We start from the raw sequence: 23,351 nt of genomic DNA, 5'->3' as shown, positions 1-23,351 counted from the left end.
TCACTAGGCTTACTCAGTGATAATCAATGGGGCTTACTGGTATGTGCAGAGAGGTAAGTGTGGAGAGGAATGAAGCTTTTGGGATGTTTGGGGAATTTTTTTAAAAACAGATCAGCAGTTGCTTGAGAGGGTGAAGAGGGTTCTTCTTTGTTTAAAATAAGTTTTTAAATGCATTGTAGACTTTTAATTTACTTAATTATCAGTTGGATTTGGGGGGATGGGGGGTTGGATGGATCAGTTGGATGGGGGGAGTGTGAAAAATTCTCCTGCTGGATGATGTCACTTCTGACCATGACCTAACTCCCAGGTTGATGACGTCACTCCTGGAAGGACAGGTGGTTCCTCTTTGTTAAGAGAGGGGTTCTTTGTTTTAAATAAGTTTTTAAATGCATTGCAGACTTTTAATGGACAGCCCAATCGTATCCACACTTTCCTGGGAGTAAGCCCCATTGACTCTAATGGGACGCACTTCTGAGTAGACATGCATAGTACTGGGCTGTTACTTAATTATCGGTTTGGTTTGATCCTATGGGGGGAGTGTGAAAAATTCTCCTGCTGGATGACGTCACTCCTGGTGGAACAGATGGTCCTTCTCAAAAGTGGGTCCCGGTGCTAGCAAGTTGGAGAAGTGCCGGTGCTCGGGACGGTGGGCTTGCCAGGGCTTCGCTCTCCACTAGGCGCACGCAGGGGACGCGCCGCTCAGCCCGGCTCTCCCTGGTGGAAGCGCCAGGCGATGACACCGCGCAGGGTGGGAGCCTCCCGGGGCAGGGCAGCGCGGGACAGGCAGGCAGGGTGAGGCGGAGCGATCGCCGGCCGCCCGTCCCATCCCCTCCGAGGGGCGGTTCAGGAAGCCACCGCTGCTCGGCTCTGCCTTGCCCTTCCGCCTCTGCCTCGCCACCTGCCCGGCCCCCTCTATAAAGAGGCAGCGGAGCCGGCCGAGCTTGGCGTGCGGCCCTATGGAGAAGCGGGCAGGGGGCACCGCGGGGAAGGAGGCGGGGAGAGCCCGGTAAGGACCAGCAGCGCGGGGGATCGAGGTCCTTGGCCAACACCGGGGTGCCCTTTGCGCACCAGCGATCGGGACTCTGCCGCCTGCCTACCTAGAACCCGAGCCGATGCCAGGGTCTACTCGGAAGTAAGCCCCATGAGAGTCCATAGAGCTTACTCCCAGGTAAGTGTGGCCGACCCCTGCCCCCAAGGGGCGCGCGGAGTCGCTTTACGCGCTTGGGCATCTTGGGCGCACCGGTGCGCTCCGCTCTGCCCGGAGCCTCCCCGGATCTCCCAGCCCACCTCTCTTGCCCGGCTCCTGCACTCGCTGGAGCCTCCACCGGGGCGTCGAGAAGCGACTTGCACCCCGTCCGGACGACCGGCAAACTCTGTACCAGCTCAGGCTGGATGGCGCTCCCCTCCTGGACACGTGTTTGGTTGTGGCCTGGGAGTGATTCGCCTGTGCGCGGTGGACAGGCTCGGGTATGAGAGTTAGCCCAGGTTGACTGACAGCTGCAGCGGCCAAGTGTGGCTAGGACTGCAGCCTGAGAGCCCCAGCCTATGACTGTCTACTCTGAAGTAAGTCCCATTATAGTCAATGGAGCTTGCTCTCAGGAAAGTGTGGCTAGGATTGCAACCTTAATGCGGATTTAGAAGGCTGGCAGTACAATCCTAACCGTGTCTACTCAGAAGAAAGTCTCATTGAGTTCAATGGGACTCATTCCCACGCAAGTGTGTACAGGATCACAGCCTAGTGTGTATAGGATTGCAGGCAAGTGTGTATAGGATATATGAGCCTCTGAAGTGCATGAGTAACACTCCTCAGTATGGTCCGAGCTCCTTCTCTAACCCATAGAAAGAGTTAGTCCAGATTGATTTAAAGCCTATGCCTGTCTACTCTGAAGTAAGTCCCATTATAGTCCCATTATATGGAGGTTACTCTCAGGAAAGTGTGGATAGGATTGCAGCCTTAATGCAGATTTAAGAGGTTAGCATTGCAGTCCTGTGTCTACTCACAAGTCAGTCTGATGAAGTTCAGTGGCACTTACTCCCAGGAAAGTGTGTACAGGATGTCAGTCTCTGTGTCTCAAGTACATGAGTAAGATGTTAGGGTCTTACTGCTCTGTGGTCCAAGCTCCTTCTCTAACCGATAGAAAGGAGCAAGAACCTCACATATTACTCTTGTCTCCTGGGGGGGGGAACCACTCCTCAGCCTGCCAGCAGGTCACATGGCCTCTTTGAAGGACAGGCTGGTAAAAAATGTGCTGTAAGAGGCAAAAAATGTGCTATAAGAGACAGAGAGAACGCAAACTGGTTTCATGTGTGCCCCAGCTCAGCATGGGATGCTGTGTGCCTCTCGAGGTTCTGAGGTTGGCTGGGCCAGCCTCAAGGAAGTGACTTTGCAGCCAAGGGGACAGATGGTGGAGAGCCTCGCCTTTCATTTCCACTGGTGCCAAGAACCTGCCCTATCTGGTCTCACTGCAAGGGTTTAGGGCCCAGTTGTGAACCGCAGAGAAGGGCCAAGGCAGGTCTGGGGCTGCAAGCCAAAGCCCTGGCATTCCTGTCGCCCCATTCTTTTGGCTTGAGTCACTCTGAGATACCTAGGTGGGGCCTCTGGCTGTGAAGCTGCCCTTGGCAGAGAGGCCCTGGCAAAACTGATGAGTCATGCAGGGTTCTCCATGTGTGTTTAGATGCCTCTGTGTTGTGAGAGACAGAGAGAATATCCGGTGTTGCCGGGCAGGGGATTCTGGTTCGTGAGTCTCCTTGAAAACCCTATGGGTTGGAGTCCTCTTGGGGCTCAGAGAGGTGACTTCTCTGCCCAAAGCAGTAGGTAAGCTTGTGTGCCCCCCCACACACATACAAATAAAAGAAAGTAAAGAATTTTAGTGCCTGATAGTTCCTGTGTCTCTTGCTCAAGCAAGTCATGGGGAGTATATAGCAGCACACAATGTTTTGTTTGTAGGTATTGGGTGTGAATGAGGAACAGGACCTGCTGGGAGGACACCATGGACTTGCAGAGTGCCCCTGTGGAGTTTCCTGTCTGGAGTGAGCCTCTGCCCTTACTCAAATGCCACCACGTGGAGGAGGAAGCTGGTGGGAGCTCCATGTGTGAAAGTGGCTACCTCAGCATGAAGGGCACCGCCCCAGAAGAGTGCAGCACATCCACCGAACCCGAGCCCCCATGGAGCTCCTCGGAGCAGGACCACCTGGAGATGCAGATGAAAGTGGATTTCTTTCGCAAGTTGGGCTACACGTCAGAGGAGATCTTGGTGGTCCTCCAGAAGCACGGCTTGAATGCAGACACCAACACGGTCCTTGGGGAGTTGGTAAAGCATGGGATGGCTGTGGCAGAAAAGGAGCCTTCAGACACCCAGCAGGAAGCCCGCGAGACACCCCTGCTTCCACGGGGAGGCGCAGCCAACAAAAGCCCACCACCTGCTGTTCCTTCCGAGGGGAAGGAAGGCAAGAACTTGCGGCCGATCGTCATAGACGGGAGCAACGTGGCCATGAGGTAGGACTGGATCTGTGGCTTCTCCCTCTCACGTGGGAGGCACATGCCAGGCTGGGCACAGGCTTAAGGAGGGGGCTTGAGCACCTGGATCGTCTGGTTATTCCGTTCTAATCCAGATGCTGGGATTATTGGAATTAACTCCATTCCTTGACAGTGACCTCAGTCTGCATGTACTCCCATTCTGTAGTGGTTTCACAATGGCCTTGTGGGGCATTCTCTGGGTACTAGTAGATGTGCCTGCAGAAAACAGTTTTAGTGCAAGAACCATCCTCTTTCTCCTCTCTCCTCTCACTTGGGAGTATTTTTTCCCCTCCTTTGATAAGGGAGCAGTTCTTTAGCGCACTAATTGACCAGCAGTGTTTGCATCTGTTTCCCAGGGAAATGTTGCTGGCCTAGCAGGAAGTGGAGTTTGGGACCGGCAGGAGGTCTGATCCTGGTGCCAGTCCATCCTTCATAAATTTGAGGGAGACAGGGAAAGCCTCAGGTGATTGAGGGAGAGGAACCAGGATCCCAACAGTGCTTGTGTGAGCAACCAAATTTCTATCTACTAGACCAGGGGTGTCCAAAGTTTTTGGCAGGAGGGCCACATCATCTCTCTGACACTGTGTCGGGGGCCAGGGAAAAAAAGAATTAATTTACATTTAAAATTTGAATAAATTTACATAAGTTTACATAAATGAATATATTAAAGATGATCTTGTATGAATGAATGAAGGTCTTGCAATAGCTCAAGGCCTATAAAAGACCTTGCACAACGCAAAACTGGCCTTTCCTTTGCTGCCACTACTGCATCACAGACATGAAACAAGAAGCAGTGGAAGGAGCCCTCATCTCACAGCTCACTTGAGAGGTCAAACAGTCGCACTCACGCTGAGAGCACTTTGTCGGGCTCCAACAAATCTCCAGAGGCCCAGAGTCTCATTGGAGACTGGGGGCTCCCTGAGGGCCACATTGAGAGGCCTCGAGGGCTGCAAGTGGCCCCAGGGCCGGGGTTTGGGCACCCCTGTACTAGACCACCAAATGTAGTATGAATTCTGTTGCAAATCGTACCAGCAGTGCTGTACTGTTTTGCGCAGAAACAAACAGTTTTGAGGACATGGACCTAAGGTGGCAGTTCCTCTCTGTGTCTTGTCTTGCCATGGACTCCTGAGCCTCCCACATCAGTGGAGAAACATTTGTATAGGCCCCTGGGCTCATTCCTTCCTTTGTGTCTTTGCCTGGGGTGGCAGTGTTGGGTGTTGAGGGAAACTCTTAATTGCATGTTGGATACTCTCCATCCACCTCCCCCCCCAGACATATTTTTTACTTTTATCAGAAAACACTGTTCAAGTGTTGGGTGTGTGTTTGTGCGTCCCACTCTTCAGTCAAAATTTGCTTCTGAAGTGGCTTACAATTAAAAACCTATGCAAAGGTATGATTATAATGGCCAGGAGAGGTATGTAAGATAGGGTCTTCTGGCTGCTGATGGCATGATTTGAGGAGTAGGTGGTGGGACTCTGGGCCTGGACCAGGGATTGGCCAGGTAGTGCCATTGGCTGGGGGCCCACCTGCCTGGTGGTATAGTGACAACACCCGGTGCATCTTTAGGAAGTGCAATAGGGGAAGCCAGTGCAGACCTTTACCCCAAGGGTCCTGCAACCTAGTGCAACAACTGGACTGATCAGTAGTATAGATAGCAGTTCATAGAAGTAACTCGCGTGTTGCTTAAGTTCTTAATAATAAATTTTCATTAACTTTCATCACTCCATTTTTTTTCCCTTAAAGTTAAATATCCAGCCCAGGAATGTGCTTGGCAAGTAATTTTAGATCAGAGTTCAGTAAAGGAGGTGGGGACCTACAAATGTCTGTTTAATGTTACAGTCCGTCTGCACAAGTGTGGATTGCTTGATTCAGGTCATAAAATGTTGTGTTTGAGGAAGAATCCACACAAGCAGTTCTCCTGCTCTGCAGGACTAATGCTCTTTTTTGTTGTTGTAGCCACTGCATGTTGGGATTCACATGAAACCATGTTTTTATAGGAGTATAGGAAGTGGAGAGGAATCTTCCACTGGCCACCCAGCTTGGCTGTCTTGTTGCCCAATCCTATCCAGCTTTCCAAAACTGATGCAGCCTCAATGCAGCCCCAAGGGAATGAACTTTCCCTTACCTTGAGGAGACCTTCAGTACTGTCCCTCCAATGCAGGCTGCAGCTCATGCCACATTGGCATGGCTGCATCCATGCTGGAAAGTTGGATAGGATTGGGCCCTTGCTCCTGTTACATGTCCTCCATGAAAACTAGCCCATCAAAATTGCACTTCATGCAACTCCGTAAGCTTCCAAGATTTGTTTTTCTTTTTAAATTTGTTCTTTTTCCAGAAGCTGCCAAATGGATTAGGTGGATCTGGGGGAAGAGAGAGTGTGTCAAGTATTGGTGCCACCACATAGAAGGCCTTTGTATGAGATCCCTCCTTGCTTAGCCAGAGCAAGGGTATATGAGCTATAAGAGGCTGGGGAAACAAGTTTAATTTGTCTCCAGGCTCAATCACGAAGTACATTGAGAAACCTAAGAGTTAAAATGCCTTGGAACAGGAGGACCCAGTGCTCACTGCTTGCTTATCTGGAAGTAGGGAGTAGGCACTGGAAGCTGTGGTTTTCAGGCGCAACTGAGCCCCCGCACCTCTCTTTTCTAACTTAAGCACTGACAAAACTCTCATATTGTGGCAAGTGGAAACTACCCTTTCCAACCTCCATCCACATTTTTGTACTTGAGAACTCAGTCCTTTTGGATTTCATAGTTGAAAGTTGCAGCTCCCAGCATGCTAGGTTCCGTACCCAACTGGCACACAACCAATGGATTTGTAAAGGGATTGAAGTGTGCACACCATTCTTTAGTGGAGTTGGTGAAGATAGAACTGCATCCAATTTTGCATTGATTCCAAGAAGCTAACAGCCGAATCCTAACACGCGCTGGCGCAGTGTGCGGTATCCAGTGGAGGTTAGGAAGTGACTGGAGGTCTTCTTGCAGTATGGAGATATTTTTCCCCTTTTCCCGAGTAATGCACCAGCCTGCCATATGGGGCTACTCAGATCTCCACCAGCTATATCAGCAATTTTCAACCTTTTCTATCTCATGGCACACTGTCAAGGTACTAAAATTATCAAGCCACACCATCAGGTTTTTGATAATTGCCAGGGCACACCATGCTGCCAATGGGGGGCTCACATCCCCATTGGCCCTACTAATAAAGGACTTTGCCCCAAATTCCTGTGGCACACCTGTGAACCACTTGCAGCACACCAATGTGCCATGGCACAGCAGTTGACAATGGCTGAGCTATATAGTTGGCGGAAGTGAGAGCAGCCCAGTGTAATGCTGGATTGTGGCCCAGGAGAGGTGTTGGAATACAGTGGATGAGGCCTCTGCTAGTCCCACCCCCCTCGGGCCTGTCCCTCCCCTTCTGCCCTCTACCCGCCCAAAAATCATCGCCTCGGACTGGAACAGGCCGTCCCACCAGCACAGCTGACTCCTGAGTAGCGCAAGCATGTCTTATGGCATGTTTGCAAGAATCTAGGCTGACTGAGCAGTGGCCTCACCAACAGAAAAGTAAGTTAGTATTGCACTGTAGGTTGACTTAAGAGTCTACTGCTAGGTTAAGGAAGGGGCTGTTGCATCAGGTTGGGGGGGTGACTGCTTTCTCCCACCACGCAGAGTGAGGCGGAGAAGCATTTTAAGAATCTAACACAGTTGTGTTTTGCGGGGGCAGTGTAGACAGTTATCCTGTGATCCTATTGCGTGACCTCAGGTTCACCTACACCAGGGTTTTTTTCAAACTGTGGGTCGGGACCCACTAGGTGGGTTGCGAGCCAATTTCAGGTTGGGTCCCCATTCATTTCAGTATTTTATTTTTAATATAGTGAACTAGATGCTATCATGGTACGTGACTACATTTGGGGAAATATGACAGGTCTGTACTTTTAACAGGCTACTATGTATATGCTTTTAACGATAGTCAATGGGACTTACTAGCTGGGTAAGCATGGGCAGGATTGCAGCCTAGGATTGTTAAAACTTTTCCTGCTTGATGATGTCATTTCTAGTCATCACTTCTGGTGGGTCCTGACAGATTCTCATTCTAAAAAGTGGGTCCCAGTGCTAAACATTGCCCTACACAATACTCCCCAAAGCCCCGCCAGCTGGCTTGCTCAGACTGGGCAAGGGTTCCTTCTACTGTAAGGGAAGACTGGTGTGGGCTTGAAAGACTCTCACACTGAACCAGGCCTCACTGAGGTGGGGCTAAGGAGGACAAATCCCAGCCACCTTCTCAAATGGACAGTTGCCAAATTTCCTGGCTATGTGCCCACCATTTTCCCGTGGTGCTGGTAGTGTTGGGGGGGGGGGTAGGCAGATAGCCTCTCACCTTTGGATCCTGGATCAAATGCAGGCTCCTTTTCCTGCACAACTGTGTATCCATGATCTTAATCCAATTTGGGGAATAAGGGCAATAGTGCTCTACTTTAATAGAGATCCCCTGTACTGTAGGGATTCTTTGACCCCTAAAAGAAGCACACTGAAGGCTGCAATCCCTGTCCAAGTCTGGAATTAATTGTATTGGCAGCAAAACTGACTGTTTTCTGAACAGTCTGCTGACCTTCCTTTTAGGCTTGCAATCTTTTCTTCTCCCCCCCCCCTTTCCCTCTTTCAAACCAGGAGGGGAATTTTACCAGGCAACTTCCTGCATGAGTAGAGCGACAGAGTGTTCCTGACTCTTGCACTTACCCTCCCTCCTCTGGATCATACAGCAACCGTATGCAAATCTCGGAGGAGTGTGCAAGAGGAATTGGCCTCCACTTCCTTCTAAGGGAATTTTTCACAGCTGTTGCTACATCAGAGGAGCCTGTTGGGCTCCTTCACAAGCCACTGCAGTTCTGCAGGAGGACTGTTGAAAACTGCATATGCAAATGTTTTCCAGGGTAGGTGAGGAGAAGGAGGAAAGCACTTGGTAGGGCTGCAGTAAATCCAGTCTTTGCATTGGCCTGGAGAAAGAGAGTTTCGATTTCAACAGTGGGAGAACTTTTGCTTCCTGGAATGAGGCATCTTTTTATCGGTTTTAAAATATTTAGGTACTTTTGTTCATCCCAGATTTCAACAGCGGTTCACGTTTCAAATAACTGTTGACAAAATCATCAGTACGGTACGGTCAGGCCCGAATATCTGCAGGTCCAGCATCTGTGGATTGGATTCCTCCAGGAAACCGGAATCCACATTCAAAGCCCTTTTGAAACCAAATAAAACCAAAAAGCACCAAAATCTAGTGAGCCATTTTCAAGCCTGTCCATGCATTCTTGGGCAAGTCTGGGAGAAGAAAGGAACCTCTGTGCGACCTGGGAACCGATCTTTCAGGGCTAAAAACAGCTCTACAGACTTGGAAATGTTTGGCCACAAAAGGGTAAAAACATTGGATTGGGCACTTTAAAAAGGGGGGGGGCTTTAACTGTGAATTCTGATATTGGGGGGGGGGTTCCAGAACAGAACCCCCACACATATCACAGTCCACCTGTATACAGAGATGGCTCTGGAATGCAGACCTCAAGCAGAGCTAAAGATGTCCCCCACCCCCAGCCATGGAGACAAGGCTGATTCCCTCAGTTCTCGTTATCCGCTAGGATTAGGTTCCTGGAAAACTTAAGAGGGTATCAAATTAACAGATACTGAATCATTGAGCCTATGGGGAAAATGGGGTTAGGTTCATGGGGATTCTCTTCACCTTATATTCTGTGAACTTTATGAATCTGAATCTTTACTTGAAGTCTGGGGCTGAGTGATAGTAAGGGGTCATCAATATCTCCGACATCTGATGCTTCCTCCTCTGTTCTGGCTATGCCTTGACTTGAAGGTTGCTGGCCCAACAATGAGTCCCCAGAGTTCAGCAGTGGGGAGGGGGTTACTTCACTTGTCCTTTTCCTCCACCTGTCTCTTGGCTCCTTCCCTGGCTTGTCCCAGCCGGGAACAGCCCCCAGGTAGCCTTCCAGAGACTTCTCATCATCAGTCTCTCATCATTGTCAGTTTCAATTCACTGATAACAAGAACAGATAATGAGAGCTGGGTGGCAGTTCAACCCCTAAATTTGTGTTTAGTGAATTTGCATATAAAGAGAACTGACTGTATAAGGGTTAAAAAAAAAACAACTTGCAACTTGTAGCTTCTGTAGCTTAAGGATATTATATTCTCCTGTCCAACAAAAAATAGTTTTCAGAGTGGTTGACCTAGCTAAATAAAATAAATAGGTCCCTGTCCCCAAAGGGCTTGCATTCTAAAAAAGATGCAGAAGACACACAGCAACTACTCTTACAAACACCATACTGGAGTGAAAAGGGACAATTGCTCTCCCCTTGATAAATATAAGGGGACACCTCTTTAAAAGATGCCTTTTTGTCCACTTAGCAGGTCCTATTGAATGTGAAATGGACCTATCATCTGCCTGCTGGACACTTTGGGGTTCGGAGATTTCTCTCTGTTGCCTGGCAGGACTATATATTGACCTCCTTCTGTGCTCAACATCATATTATTATTATGGAATACAGGGGAGGGCCCTGTATCTGTGGATCCCCTCTCTGCAGATTCACATATCTGCAGATGCGGATAAGCCCCCCACTCCATGCCCCCCAACCCACCAGAGGCGAGGGGAGCTGCCCTCCCTTTGTCTCTGGAGGGGCTTCTTAAACTCCCCCCCCAAGGCCACGGACGTCTGCCCATGACCTTGGAATGGTCGTTTTCGGTCAAAAAATGTCACTTCCGGTTTTCGGCTGAAAAACATAAGTGACATTTTAATACCCATAAAAGTCATTAGGAGGGTCAAGGAAGCCCTCTTTCTAACACAAAAGGAAATTCTCAGAGCAGTTTGCATATCACAAGAAATGAGATTTATCTCAAAGGGGTTCCCAGTCTGGAATGAAGCCCCAGCAAACAAACAGCCAATGGAAGAGTTGCTATGGTGGAAGGAACAGGGTCAGATAAGAGAAGGGATCTCAAGTGTCGGGGATAAGCAGGGCCTAACTATTAAACCATTTTTGCCCAATGTTGCGTATATGCAACAGGGATCACATGTGTACACCTGTGGGCTGGGCAGAAATGGGTTAAAGGCATTAAGGGTGAAGATTGCAATCCTGTAGCCACTTTCTGGGAAGTAAGCCCCATTCAACCCAGCAGAGCTTACTTCTGGGCAGACATGCATCGGATTGTGTTGCAAGTCCCTTAACCTTTAAATTAGACTTGCAAATTAATTCGTAGCCAGGACAGATGTATCAAAGTTAATGACACGTGAGAAATAATCAGGTGGTTGCATTCTGCACCTTTCCAAACCATCTTCAAAGCAGCCTTATGCAGAGGGCATCAATTGTATAATCTTCCCTCCCCACCCCTGCTGTGTGTGTCTGTCTTAATAGTGGTGCTTCCCCTACTCTCACTTCCCTGGAAGTTCCAAAAGTTTTCATTTGGGGAGGAAGGAGGAACACCCTGAAGACTCGGTTTTCTTTTGGATACCTTATAGCTTTGGTTCCCAAACTATGAGCTGGTGGCTCCCTGGAGAGCCCTGGAAACCAACCAGGGGAGCCATGGAAACCTCTCAAAAAAGCCACCACCTTATACAGTGTATAGGATTGTAGCCCTAATGGGAAACTGAGGCCAATGTCCCCATTGGTCAAAGGAACCGCCAGTCAAAAAAGTTTGGAAACCAGTGCCTTAATGGTAAATGGGCTCTGTTACTGAAAGAATATTCAGTTATATAGACATGGCAGGCTACTCAGAAGGGGATAGAGTTATGATCACAAACCCTGTAGGTGGATAAGCCAGTTTAACTTCTGCAGAAACTGAACCAAGTTTATCCATTTCCAGGCATCCAAAGAGCCTTAGATGCTTGCCTTAAATTTTCTTTAGCTTCCAAAATTCCTCTAATGTCCTCAGAGTAAGGGGACATCCTCCACAATGCACTCCAGCTACATTTGTTTTCTTTTCTGCAAGGTCTTCACTGTTGCAGTAGTAGAATTTCACACACAGGTGTCCCCCCAATATCCATGAATCGTACACCTGCAGATTTACTTATCTGTGGTTCTCTTCCCCCTCCCCCGCACCCATTACTTATCTGTAAAAGGGGGCCATATGCGGTACTTACCATGGTGCCAAGTGCTCATCTCTCTTTCACTGCAGCGTGTTATAGAACGCTAGAGAAGAACGCAAGAAGCAGTCAGCCGGAATGCTAGAGGAAGGAGACTGCTAGCAGGACACAGGAAATTTCCCATTAGCATTCTCCATGGAGGGGAGGAGACCAGAGGAGGGCTGTCTCCCACCTCTAGTGCAGCTATTTTCAACCTTCTTCATCTCATGGCACACTGACAAGGCACTAAAATTGTCAAGGCACACCATCAGGTTTTTGACAATTGACAAGGCACACCATGCTGCCTTCCTTCTCCATTGGCCCTACTAATAAATAATCTTCCCCCGAATTCCTGTGGCACACCTGTGGACCACTTGCAGCACACCAATGTGCCATGGCACAGTGGTTGAAAATGGTTTCGGCTGACTGCTTCTCATGGTCCATGTCTAGCATGGACCATGCTTGGTGAGAGTGCTTGGTGAGATACATGGCAAGAGTGCTTGGTGCCACAGTGAGTATAGGGTCTCCTTTTATTTGCAGTTTTGGTATCTGCAGGGGGGGAGTAGGTGGGCATGGGAAAATATCCCCCACGGATACAGCTGGACGCCTATAGCCCTTTTCTTCACTGTTTCTCATATGTTATTCTTGTTCACTGCAACCCTGTTATTTATTATTTATTATTATTTTAAATAAATAAACCCTGCATCTGAGAGATGAAGAGGGGTGGACTGTGTGTGAGAGAGAGAGGGGGGGGGTTTGTATGAGATCCACACAGCAGTGTGCTTGTGAAATCTCCTGGTTGAAGGCCTGCTCAATGAGTCACGCCTCTGCTGAACCTGGAACTCATGGTAGAATTTCAAGCTCTTACCTGCAACAGCAGCCTGGCTGGCAGAAACAGTGACGGTGATTTCTGATACAAAGGTCAGGACAAGGATACAAAGGAGAGGCTTTCCTTGCCTAATTTCTTTGAGCCAGAAGGATTTGGGAGCAAGGTAGGGAGCGTTAAAATAAAGAGCTCGGAACCCTGGCAAGGGAGCTCTCGACCGAGCAGGGATGAGACCCAGGGGCTTCCTGCCCATACAAGCTGTATTGGAAAATGACAATGGTACAATGTTTGATCCCCATTGGTTAATCTAGGAATTAGGTAAGAGGAGAGGGGAGTTGTATCAGAAATTAGAAGTCTAGCCTGGTTCTAGGTTAGAAGGGGAAGGGGTTGTGTACACAGGTGTATCCTTTCACCCTGGGTCCCAATCCCCAATGATTGTGCTGAGAACCAAAAAAGATAGAAATGCAGTACCTGCAAACTCTTTCCTGTTTCCTGTTGCCTTTTTTTTTCTTTTTTTTTTCTTTCTTTTTTTTTTACAAGAAGAACCACAAGGGAGTGAACAAGTGAGAGCTGAGTTCTCTGTGCCTTCCTCCCGCAAGAACAAGTGCTTAGTTTTGAGCCAGGCACCCCCAGGCCCTCTGCTTCTTCATAGATGAAATTCTAAAGAAGTGACCCAGAGCATGTACAGAAAGTCTTTTCCTCACTGAGTAACTGCAGCCTGCCCTTGCATGGTGGCATAACTAGGTCACGCAATCTGTGGCTTCTTTCTGAGCAGGCGGTTAAGTCCCCTTCACTAAAAGAGAGAACTGACCACTTTTAAAAGCAGTTCTCTGGAACCGCTTGTGGTGGTTTCCAAGACATTTGGAGGTGTTTTGGGTGAGTCAAACTTCCAAGTGATCTGTTAGGCCTCCCAACCCTTGCTAGTCTGTGCAATCTTATTTGCCATGTGTGTTTTATAGCACGTGGCTAGCTCTAAAACATTGTCCTCCTTCTTAAAGCACTTTTGCAAGAAGGAAACTGAGGCTGAGAGAGTGCCTTGCCCACAATCACCCAGAGTGGTCTGGGTAATAGGAATTTGAACTCGGGCAACCATACCGGACAGGTTCTGGTTTTCTTTTGGATTTGTTTTTGGTATAAGCACGTACAGGCACCCGCCACTTTACAACGGTTTGCTTAATGACAAACCGCATATATGATGGTGGTCAAAGCACAGTAAAGATGCTCTTAATGAGGCAATCGTGTCTCCCATACTCTACAGCAGAGTGTCTGTTCACACAACAGAGAGGCTCTTAATGCAAAGAAGAGGCAATCTATCTCCAGTAGCCTGTGCAGCCAGCTAGTTCTGGCAGGGAGTGTCTGTTTATACAGCAAAGGCAATAGATTGGACTGAATGTTCACTTAATGATCTAATCGCATAACAACGGGGATTGGAGAACGTATCTCCGTTGTTAAGTGGCGCACACCTGTATTTGTAGAAATCATGGTTGGGAAGAGAAGCAATGGAAAGACAAGACTGCCCCTTATAAGAGAGAAGAAGGGTCTTAATCGAATGCTCTTGTTGTAAAGCTTATTTTTTTACTGTTTGTACTTAAGTGTTGTTTAACCCTTCCTCTTTGAGGTTGTGACTGGTTAAAAAGTCACATCTAGTGCCCATATATTTTGAATAGGAAGGGGTAAGCAAATCAATTTACAAATATACATTATTGTGGCAGGAGGTGCCTCCAAGTTGTGAACTCCAGATCTGCAGAGTACAATCAGGAGGCGTTCAGCTCCTTCCTCCTGTTGCATGCTAGCTTTCTGTAAGAGTTCTCATACTAAGCAAGTCTCTTTTGGTGTACAAGTTAGGGGTCACATTTTGCTTGCTGGCGCACAACAGCCTTGGAGAGGAAATGAGTTTCGCCCTCTGATGCAACAACAAGATATATTTAATTTCACCAGCACTGGATAATTACCTAAATGAGTTTCTGACCTCACTTAAAATAATTTTTCATAACTAATTATGAGATTCCATTATCTGGAAGTTCAGTTCCCACGTACTTCAGGTGTGTGGAAGGCGGAGGAGTTTGCTAGCTGACGGCATCCCATAGAGGAGCGGATGTATTCTGTACATGCCTGGAGGTACTCTGTTCTTATAACATGACCTGTTCCAGCTCTTAAGACCTCCTGGCATTCACACTAGTTTCTGTGGCTTAAATGGAATTCAAAAATATAGCCATAGGCTTCTAGTAATGCAGTGGACCCTCTTTCTCTGCAGACTTGGCATCCACAGATCTCAGTATCCATGGATGCCGAGTCCTCATTTGGAAGGCCTCAGAGGACCTCCTGGAAGACAAAGACCGGAAGGCACTTCCAGGTTGTGCCACTTGCAGTTGCATCTGGAGGTGTTTTGAGGCCCTCTAGCGCAGATTTAATTATCCACAAAATTCTGTATCCGTGGGGGATCCTGGAGTGGATCCCCAGTGGATACCAAGGACCCACTGTCATCTGTGTTGGAGGGGCAGGTTCCTTCCCCCATCATACAGCCAAGAATTGAGTCCCACTCAACTGAGGAGTTTGCCAAGAGGGAAAAGTCTGTCGCATCTTCCCAAGATTAATTCCAAGGAAAGTTCGATCAATATGCAGGATTCCTGCAGGCCCAAGTTCACATGCTCTGCTGCAGACCAGCTTATCGGCATTGATGTTGTACTTTAACTTGGAGGCTGTTTTCAGCCAACTGATTACTGTAGGAAGAGAGCAAATGGAGAGGTGGTAGGAGGAGGGCAAAGGTAGCATTGCGACAAAGCAAAAAGAACAAGAACCAAATGTCAGACCCAGTCCCGTGGGATAGAAACTTGCTGAGAACAGATAGTGCTATAGATCCAGTACCATCCAACTCCCAATTTTCTTCTATGTGCGGCTGTGTGGTCAGAGCCTGGTGGGACTCTCCGCAGTGGTGCCACTGCGTGTGAACAGGAGGTCTTGCAGTCGGAGGCTGCATCCTGAGGTTTCTTTCTTCTTGCAAGAAAGTATTCTGCAAGGACTTTCCTCAGGAGGAAATAAAATTTAGGATGCAAGCTTCAGTGTTCTTTCAAAAATGCACATGTGTTAAGAACTTGTAGCTCTGAGTCAAAGGGGGGAATGAAACTGAGTGCTCATGGGAAGGGGGACTTTCTTCTCTCTCCTGGTGATTACATCACCCTTGACTGTGGACCCTGTCATCTCACACCTAAGAAACTGAGCATCACCCAAGCTTCAGGGTTTGTGCTTTGACACTTTACATAGGATTGTCACAGACTGGGTAGACCTCCTGAGTTCCTGCCAATTTGACTCTACTGTTTACGTTTTGTATGTGTGTGTTTATCTCTATATCTGTATGAGTAGATTTGCATACAGGAAATAGATTTGCATACAAGATAGATTATCCTGCACCGAGGAGCAGTCTGTAGTCCACTAAAGGTTCTACTTTATGGTGCCACAAGCTTTTGTTGTTTTGTGCTCGGCTGATTAGTATGACTAGCACCCTTAGGAGATAGGCCTGTTTTGTTTCTTACAATCTGGCTGCCACCTGTGTGTAAGTCAGTTTTCTTTCTCCCTCACACTGTAGCTCTGTCATTTTTGACCACTGTGCTGTGGTGCCGTGACTGGACCACAGGTGTGCCACAGGAATTTGGGAGAAGGTCATTAATTAGGAGGACCAATGGGAGATGTGAGCCCTCCATTGGTAGCATGGTGCGTCTTGTCAAAACCTGTATGCCAGGCAGCCACCAGTGTCTCCTGGGGAGAAGGGAACATTCATCCCCTTCCCCTGGGTAAGGGGCAGGCCCCGTAATAGGGCTATTCAAGTCTGCACTGACTATTTTGGCGACACAAAGTTGGGAGTCCCTGTGTCAGGCCAGAAGGCCCGACACAGGGTTCAGGATACGGTGGAGCAGAGCTCCACAGGTCCTGCCTTCCCTCCAGCCCCACTCCCTCCCCTGCCTTGAAACGCCTCCCCCGCCCCAGCAAACCTCTCTGCAACCCAGAGCTTTTCCCTTGCTCAGGCGGCATGTAGCGGGCTTCCGGCTGGTGCTGGGCTTGGCACAGACTGGCACTGAGCTAGCACTAGCGCTGAAACCGGCGCTGAGTGTTGTGGACATAACACTTGGCGCCAGCATAAGGCTGGCGCTAGGAGTTCAGGATTGGGTTCTAAGCTATGAATTGGGACTTCCTTGGTCACCTCTCCCGTGAATGTCCTAAAGGGCCTACAGCAGCAGTTCCCAAACTTACCTGGGTTGTGATGCCACCGTAGCCTCTTCTTCTTGGCTCAGCTGGATGCCATCATCTTGAATCTTGTGAGATTTTGTGAGATCCAAGATGGCAGCACCCAGAAGGTACACGTAGGGGACATCCCACAGCCCCCCTGTGGATGTGCCGTGACATCCTAAGATGTCACAACACACTGGGAACCACTGGGCCTCGTGCAAGTCCTTCCCTCTCACCCCCCAGGGAAAACACACATTTTCCTTTCAAGATAGATAACATTTGTGTACTGAGTGTTTAAAGCACTTCACATGGTGGTGGCAGCAGCAGTGGGGTTAGCTGGAGTGGTGGGAAGCTTTGGCAAGAGCTCCGGTCAACAGTTCACTTTGCCAGAGAGTGATTTTGGAAAGAGGTAGAGAACCCACCGACAGTGGATAAACCTCCTCACCACAGATACTCTTTACGGCCTCTTCTCTTTTTGACCTGTGGAATTGGCAGTCTGCTGGAAGATGCTCATAAGCCACCTTGAGTGCCCTCACTGGGAGAAAGGTGGGGTAAAAAACCCAGAGAATAAACAAATAAATATGTGAACCTCTCTTCTTTTTGCAGCCATGGTGACAAAGATGTCTTCTCCTGCCGAGGTATTCTGTTGGCTGTGAACTGGTTTCTGGACAGAGGACATACGGACATCACTGTCTTCGTGCCATCCTGGAGAAAGGAGCAGCCAAGGCCAGATGTTCCCATTGCAGGTAGGGTACTGTCATGCTTCTGGGGATGGGTGGGTGGGAAGAGAGTTGACAGAGAACAACCAGACTGTGAAGACCGGAGCAAGGTCAGAACCTTTTTTCCTCTAGAGAGAGAGACCAAAATGATTACTGGGCTGGGGCACCTCCTTTATGAGAAAAGGCTACAGCATCTCTTCGGTCTAGAAAGAAGGAACCCAAGGGGGAACATGATTGAGGGTGCAATCCTGTCCAACTTTCCAGCACTGATGCCGGTGCAATTCAGCCCCAAGGTAAGGGAACAAACATTCCCCTAACTTGAGGAGGCCTCTGTGACTGCCCTCCCACTGCAGAATGCAGCACATGCCCCATTGGCATAGATGTATCAGTGCTGGAAACTTGGATTGGACCCCAGACATAAAATTATGCATGGGATGAATAGAAGGATGATCTTTTCCCTCTCACATAACCCCATAACCAGGGGAAATCCACTAAAATGGAGTATTGGGAGAGTTAGAACAGATGAAAGGAAATATTTATTTACCCAGTGTGTGATTAATCTGTAGAACTCCTTGCCACAGGATGTGGTGATGGCATATGGCCTAGATGCCTTTAAAAGGGGTTTGGACAGTTTTATGGAGGAAAATTCTATCGCTGGTTACAAGCCATGATGGGTAAATGCAGTCTCCTGGTTCTAGAAGTAGGCTACCCCAGAGTGCCAGATGCAAGGGAGTGGCACCAGGATGCAGGTCCCTTGTTGTCCTGTGTGCTTCTCGAGGCATCTGGTGGGCCACCTTCAGATACAGGAAGCTGGACTAGATGGGCCTTTGGCCTGCTCCAGTATAACTTTTATGTTCTTATGGCAGCCTTGGTTTCCAGAAGTACTGTGAGCAGGTGCCTTATGGCAAGGAAAGCTGCCTTATACTGAGTCAGGCTATTGATCCATAAATTTGAAAAGTCAGTGCCACGTGGCTCTCTGCTGTTTGTATGGACAGACTGGCAACTACTCTCCGTAGTCTTGCTCAAGGCTGTGTATTTCTACTTTGGGTGTAAATATTCACTGAGTTTGGTGGTGGTTTTTTTAAGTATTGCCTGATCTGAGACTGGGGAGAGTTAAAAGTGTTCATCAAGGGAAAGGAAGCCATGCCCATATGACGTGGCCTCTGAGCTCTCCTCCCATTGTGGGGAGGGGGGGAGGAAGCTGCCGCGTGTTTGGGAGTAAACGGAAGGAAACCTTGTTTGGGTGCCTCGGCAGACAACTTATTTAGGTCAGGTTGTGTTCTGCTTTTTCTGCTCTCTCCACCTTGAGCTGACAGCTTCCTCCCAAGACTCCCTGGTGACTCTGATGGCTCACTGATGCTTCTGTAAATATTAGGCTCTTTGAAGGGCTTGGACAAGCAGTGACTCTTGTGTCTCGTTGCAGACCAGCACATCCTCCGGGACCTTGAGAAGAAGAAGATCCTCGTCTTCACGCCTTCCCGGCGGGTGGGGGGCAAACGGGTGGTCTGCTACGACGATCGCTTTATTGTGAAGCTGGCTTATGAGTCGGACGGCATTGTGGTTTCCAACGATGTCTACCGCGACCTGCAGACTGAACGGCCCGAGTGGAAGAAATTCATCGAAGAGCGCTTGCTGATGTATTCATTTGTCAATGATAAGTACGTCATTGTGTGTACGAGGGGGGGTTCATTGTGTGTACGAGGGGGGGTTCATTTCTATACATATAGGGTTCCCATAAGAAGAGCCCTGCTGGATTAGGCCACAGGCCCATCTAGTCCAGCTTCCTGTATCTCACAGTGGCCCACCAAATGCCCCAGGGAGCACACCAGATAACAAGAGACCTGCATCCTGGTGTCCTCCCTTGCATCTGACATTCCCTTGTGTCTGCAGTTTCTGGTCTCCATGGAGGGGCAGGGACATATCCCCCGTGGATACTGGGAACACCTGCATATGAAAATAACCCATTTTAAATAATAGAATTCCACTTTCTTGATGCAAACTTTTTTTTTAAGCTGGGAGATAGAAATAGACCAGCCTAGAGCCAAAGTACAGCCAATGTATGAGTTGGTTTGGCTTATAGTGTATGGCTAGCAACTGAACAGCCACTGCCAGCCACATTCCAGCCACACATCAGGCTGATGGAATAACCAAATCCACTTCATCAAACTTGCAGGCGCAGTGATATGGGGAGCACTTGGGGCATCACTGAGTATCACTGCGCCTGCAAGTTTGATGAAGTGAGCAATTACCAGTCCAAGGAGGGCAGCACTGGGGCCTTTGGAAGAAGCTATTCTTGACGAGAACGATAGTCAAGTCCTCACTTAAAGTTGTCGATCGGTTCTTGGCAACGGAAACTTTAAGTGAAAAGACTTATAACGAAACCCATTTTACTGTAGGCTAATAATTGATATACATAAACCAGAGTTTCATTCCTACAGCTTATTTCTGATCACAAAAACATCACCTAACTTCTAAATAAAGACCCCAAATACTTCTAACATGAAATACTGAAATAAATGTCAACTCTCCGGGCCTGGAGAAAACCCACACAGATATAGGGAGAATGTACACAGAGAATCAGTTTTTTTTCTCATCTACTTTATAACGAAATGGCTTTAAGTAAGGACTTTCTGTGTGCTGCCTTCAGGTTCATGCCTCCTGATGACCCCCTTGGGCGACACGGCCCCAGCTTGGAGAACTTTCTGAGGACAAAACCTGTAGTGCCGGAACACAAGAAGCAGCAGTGCCCCTATGGTAAGATCTGCCAGGGGTGTTTGGTTTTTTTTTAAACTGAGTTGCGTATGGGTGGGTAGAGATGCTGAAGGTTGGCCAGGTTCTTCCAGTCTCTTATTCCAACTTTTTCCTTGCAGGCAAGAAATGCACCTATGGAATCAAGTGCAAGTTCTACCATCCTGAGAGGCTCAATCAAACACAGCGCTCTCTCGCCGATGAGCTCCGAGCAAATGCCAGGCTCTCTCCAACCAGGAGCGCCCCCGCCATCAAGGAGGAACGGCTAAGCCGCCGGCCCTCCCCGGCTGAATTCCTGGGCTCGGTGTCCGCTGATGGTGACAAGGCCTCCTTGCAAAAGGCTTCGGAGAAGAAGAGCTCAGTCCACAAAGCCAAACATGGAGAGAAGCTGCCCATCCTGCACAAAGGTGGTGCCAACATGGGGGGTCCCCCCAGCGGCAGCTACCGGCCTTCTGAGTGGTACCCACCGCACCCCATGTCTACCCACATGGACTCCTTGACTTACGTGTCACAGGATCACCTTGACTCAGGCATTGGCTCCCTGGAGAGCCAGTTCTCAGAAATGTGGCCCAGCCCTGGAGTGAGCGTCAGCAAACACTCCCACCCCGAGCATATGGCCATGAGCAGCTGCAGGGGGCAGAGACCCGTCTACCAGCCCTCCCCTGGCCCTGAATCAAGCAGCTATAGTCACTACCAGTCTCATGGTTATCACAAGCCCACTTCTGCATCCTGTTCCAGTGCCAACTTCTTGTCTTACGGCCCAGATTTGACCTCTAGCAGGGCTCCCCGCTCCTTTCCAGGGTACAGCCTGCCTGCTGATGCGACCGCTGCTTCTCTGGGCCCTGGGCAGAAGTATTGGTCTGAGCCATACCAGCCTAGCCCCGCAGGGCACCAAGACCTGCCCAGAGCCCACCAGGTGGCCTATGGGGACTCCCGTCAGTGGGCACCGCCAGACCGCTTTGCTGAGGAGCGTGCCAATGTGCATGTCAAGCTGTGTGGCATCTTCCATCCTCACCTGGTGGATGCTGTCATGAGCCGCTTCCCGCAGCTCTTGGACCCGCAGCAGCTTGCAGCTGAGATCCTCACCTACAAGAACCAGAACCCTGGGGTGTGAAGCAGAGAAGGGGTGGCCAGAGTTCTCGAGGAAGGAAGCAATACTCCCATGCTGGGGGTGGGAAAGCATTCTGGAGGACAGAATATTTTTTTATTGTGGGACCCTTTTTTGACATGCAGAGCACTGTTGCATTGGATGGGAATCTTGGGATGATGACCAAGATGGATGTGGACTTGGACAGGGTAACAGGTCCCTGTCCCCCCCTCCCCCGTGAACATATCCTAGGAACCCTCTTACCAGCCCTCCAATTCATAACACCTTGTCAAGTGTCAACTGCAATATCTCCAGCTTCATTAGCTGATTGGTACCATGAAATTATTCCCAATCAAGGTCCTTTGTGACAGGCAGAATGCAGACCAGACCTTGCAAGCAAGGCAAATGTGGGGAACACGCGCCCTACAAATGCCACCTTCTGCTCCATAAGGAGGGTTATCAAGGCAGGAGATAAAATCAAGCAAATCAGTGCAGTCAGAATTGTTTTGACCTTGATTTTATTTGGGCTATGGCTCACCTTCTGTGATTGTGGGCAGCTGGCTGAGTTCCAAAATATACAGATCAAACTTGGGATTTCTCTTTTCCCCAAGAAAGATCTTCCAGTGCTCATAGCGGTGGAAAAAGAGTTGGAAGTGTGTAGACAAGACACCTGGCAAACACTCAGAAAAGAAAGTGGTCAAGGACTTGGGGTGGTTCAATGACCAGCAGAAGTTCCCTGATCCTTGCTCTATTTCTGCCTGGCTTGGCTCTCAAACCTCACCCTTCCTTCCTTGGTTCTGATGGGCTCCGATTGGGCTTCTGTGTGTAATGCTTGAAGTGTTTGATGGTACCTAGTGAAAACCCAGAAGCTTGTATGGAGTGGTGGGGAATCTGAGCAAGACTTTCCCCTTGTCTTGCAAGGCTGCAATGCTTTGAATAACCTCATCTCTCCCCACTGCAATATCTAGTCTCCTTTGGCAAAATAGGGAGTTTGCCTTGTTTGTGTAATCATCAGTTGATTTGACTTTCCTTAGTGGAGACTTTTGATCTCTGTGGAATCCCTCCTGTTGTTTTCCTTCTCTTAGTTTCAAAGGCCAAACCATGCTTTGTGGGAAGGCTTCTAGTTACCAGCCTTAATATTCTCCCCTCTTGAATCAGGGGAAATTGATGCCCAGCAACTGTGAAATGGACAAGGATTAATGGGCAAGAGTCAAAGTTTTTGTTTCTCCTTTTTTCCCCTAAGATTGCAGTGATGATAAAAATCCTTTCCTATTTATGTACCTATTTACATTACATATTACAGGTAATAACCCCTGCTAATTGGGTAAGAGGCACTTTTTCAAGTGGGTGCTCCATTTTTTAGCAGGGGGAGAGTAACTGGCCCACCTCACCCCAGCAGTGTCTGTTCTAGTGGCTGTCTGCTGGTATTCCTTGGCATCTTTTTAGATTGTGAGCCCTTTTGGGACAGGGAGCCATTTAGTTATTTGATTTTTCTCTGTAAACCGCTTTGTGAACTTTTAGTTGAAAAGCGGTATATAAATACTGTTAATAATTAATAATAATTAATATTTAGTACAGAAAGTTGATATTTCAAGACTAATGGCAAGATTTATTGATGTAAGAACTGGCTCAGGCTACAATCCTAACCACACTTTCCTGAGAATAAGCCCCATTGAACAAAATAGGACTTACTTCTGAGTAGACCTGGTTAGGCTTGTGCTCTCAGTCTTTCACCAAAAATACACACTCTTTTAATCTTAGGCAGTTCCTTTTTAAACAGTTTTGCAAAAAAAACAAAAACAAAAAACTTGCTAAAACACATCTGATCACTCCATTATTCAACCTGCCTTGCTACAGATTTTTCTCCAGTGCTGTAGAAAAAAATGTATCTCTAATTTTGGAGTAGAGACTGTAGTTTTATTTTGTACTCCCTTCTGTAATGGCTCGGTCTTGATGACTGGTGAGTCCAACTTCTAACGGTTTTATAGATACCTTCGGTAATGAATTTGTGCAATTGCTCCTGGTTCCTGCCCTCTTTTTTTCTTTTTTTAAAGTGTATTTCACTTGCAGACCAGGAGCAGTTGATTTGTTGATGCATATTGTATCCCTCTGTATACGTTTTAA

At 48.3% G+C, this 23,351-nt stretch overlaps 1 protein-coding gene across 1 annotated transcript; it reads left to right on the top strand.

The window, feature by feature from the left end:
• The first annotated feature begins 959 nt into the window (after positions 1-959).
• On the top strand, positions 960-23,027 carry ZC3H12A (zinc finger CCCH-type containing 12A). Its single transcript, XM_066638441.1, has 6 exons — positions 960-1,168; positions 2,948-3,496; positions 17,280-17,419; positions 18,816-19,050; positions 20,040-20,146; positions 20,263-23,027. Exons 2-6 carry the CDS (start codon positions 2,961-2,963, stop codon positions 21,252-21,254), a joined length of 2,010 nt encoding a protein of 669 aa, XP_066494538.1. The 5' UTR covers positions 960-1,168; positions 2,948-2,960; the 3' UTR covers positions 21,255-23,027.
• The last annotated feature ends 324 nt before the right edge of the window (positions 23,028-23,351 follow it).

Source organism: Tiliqua scincoides, chromosome 10 (genome assembly GCF_035046505.1).
Source record: "Tiliqua scincoides isolate rTilSci1 chromosome 10, rTilSci1.hap2, whole genome shotgun sequence".
NCBI lineage: Eukaryota > Metazoa > Chordata > Lepidosauria > Squamata > Scincidae > Tiliqua > Tiliqua scincoides.
Note: the sequence above shows the minus strand (reverse complement) of the source record. Positions and strands in the feature narration are given on the sequence as shown.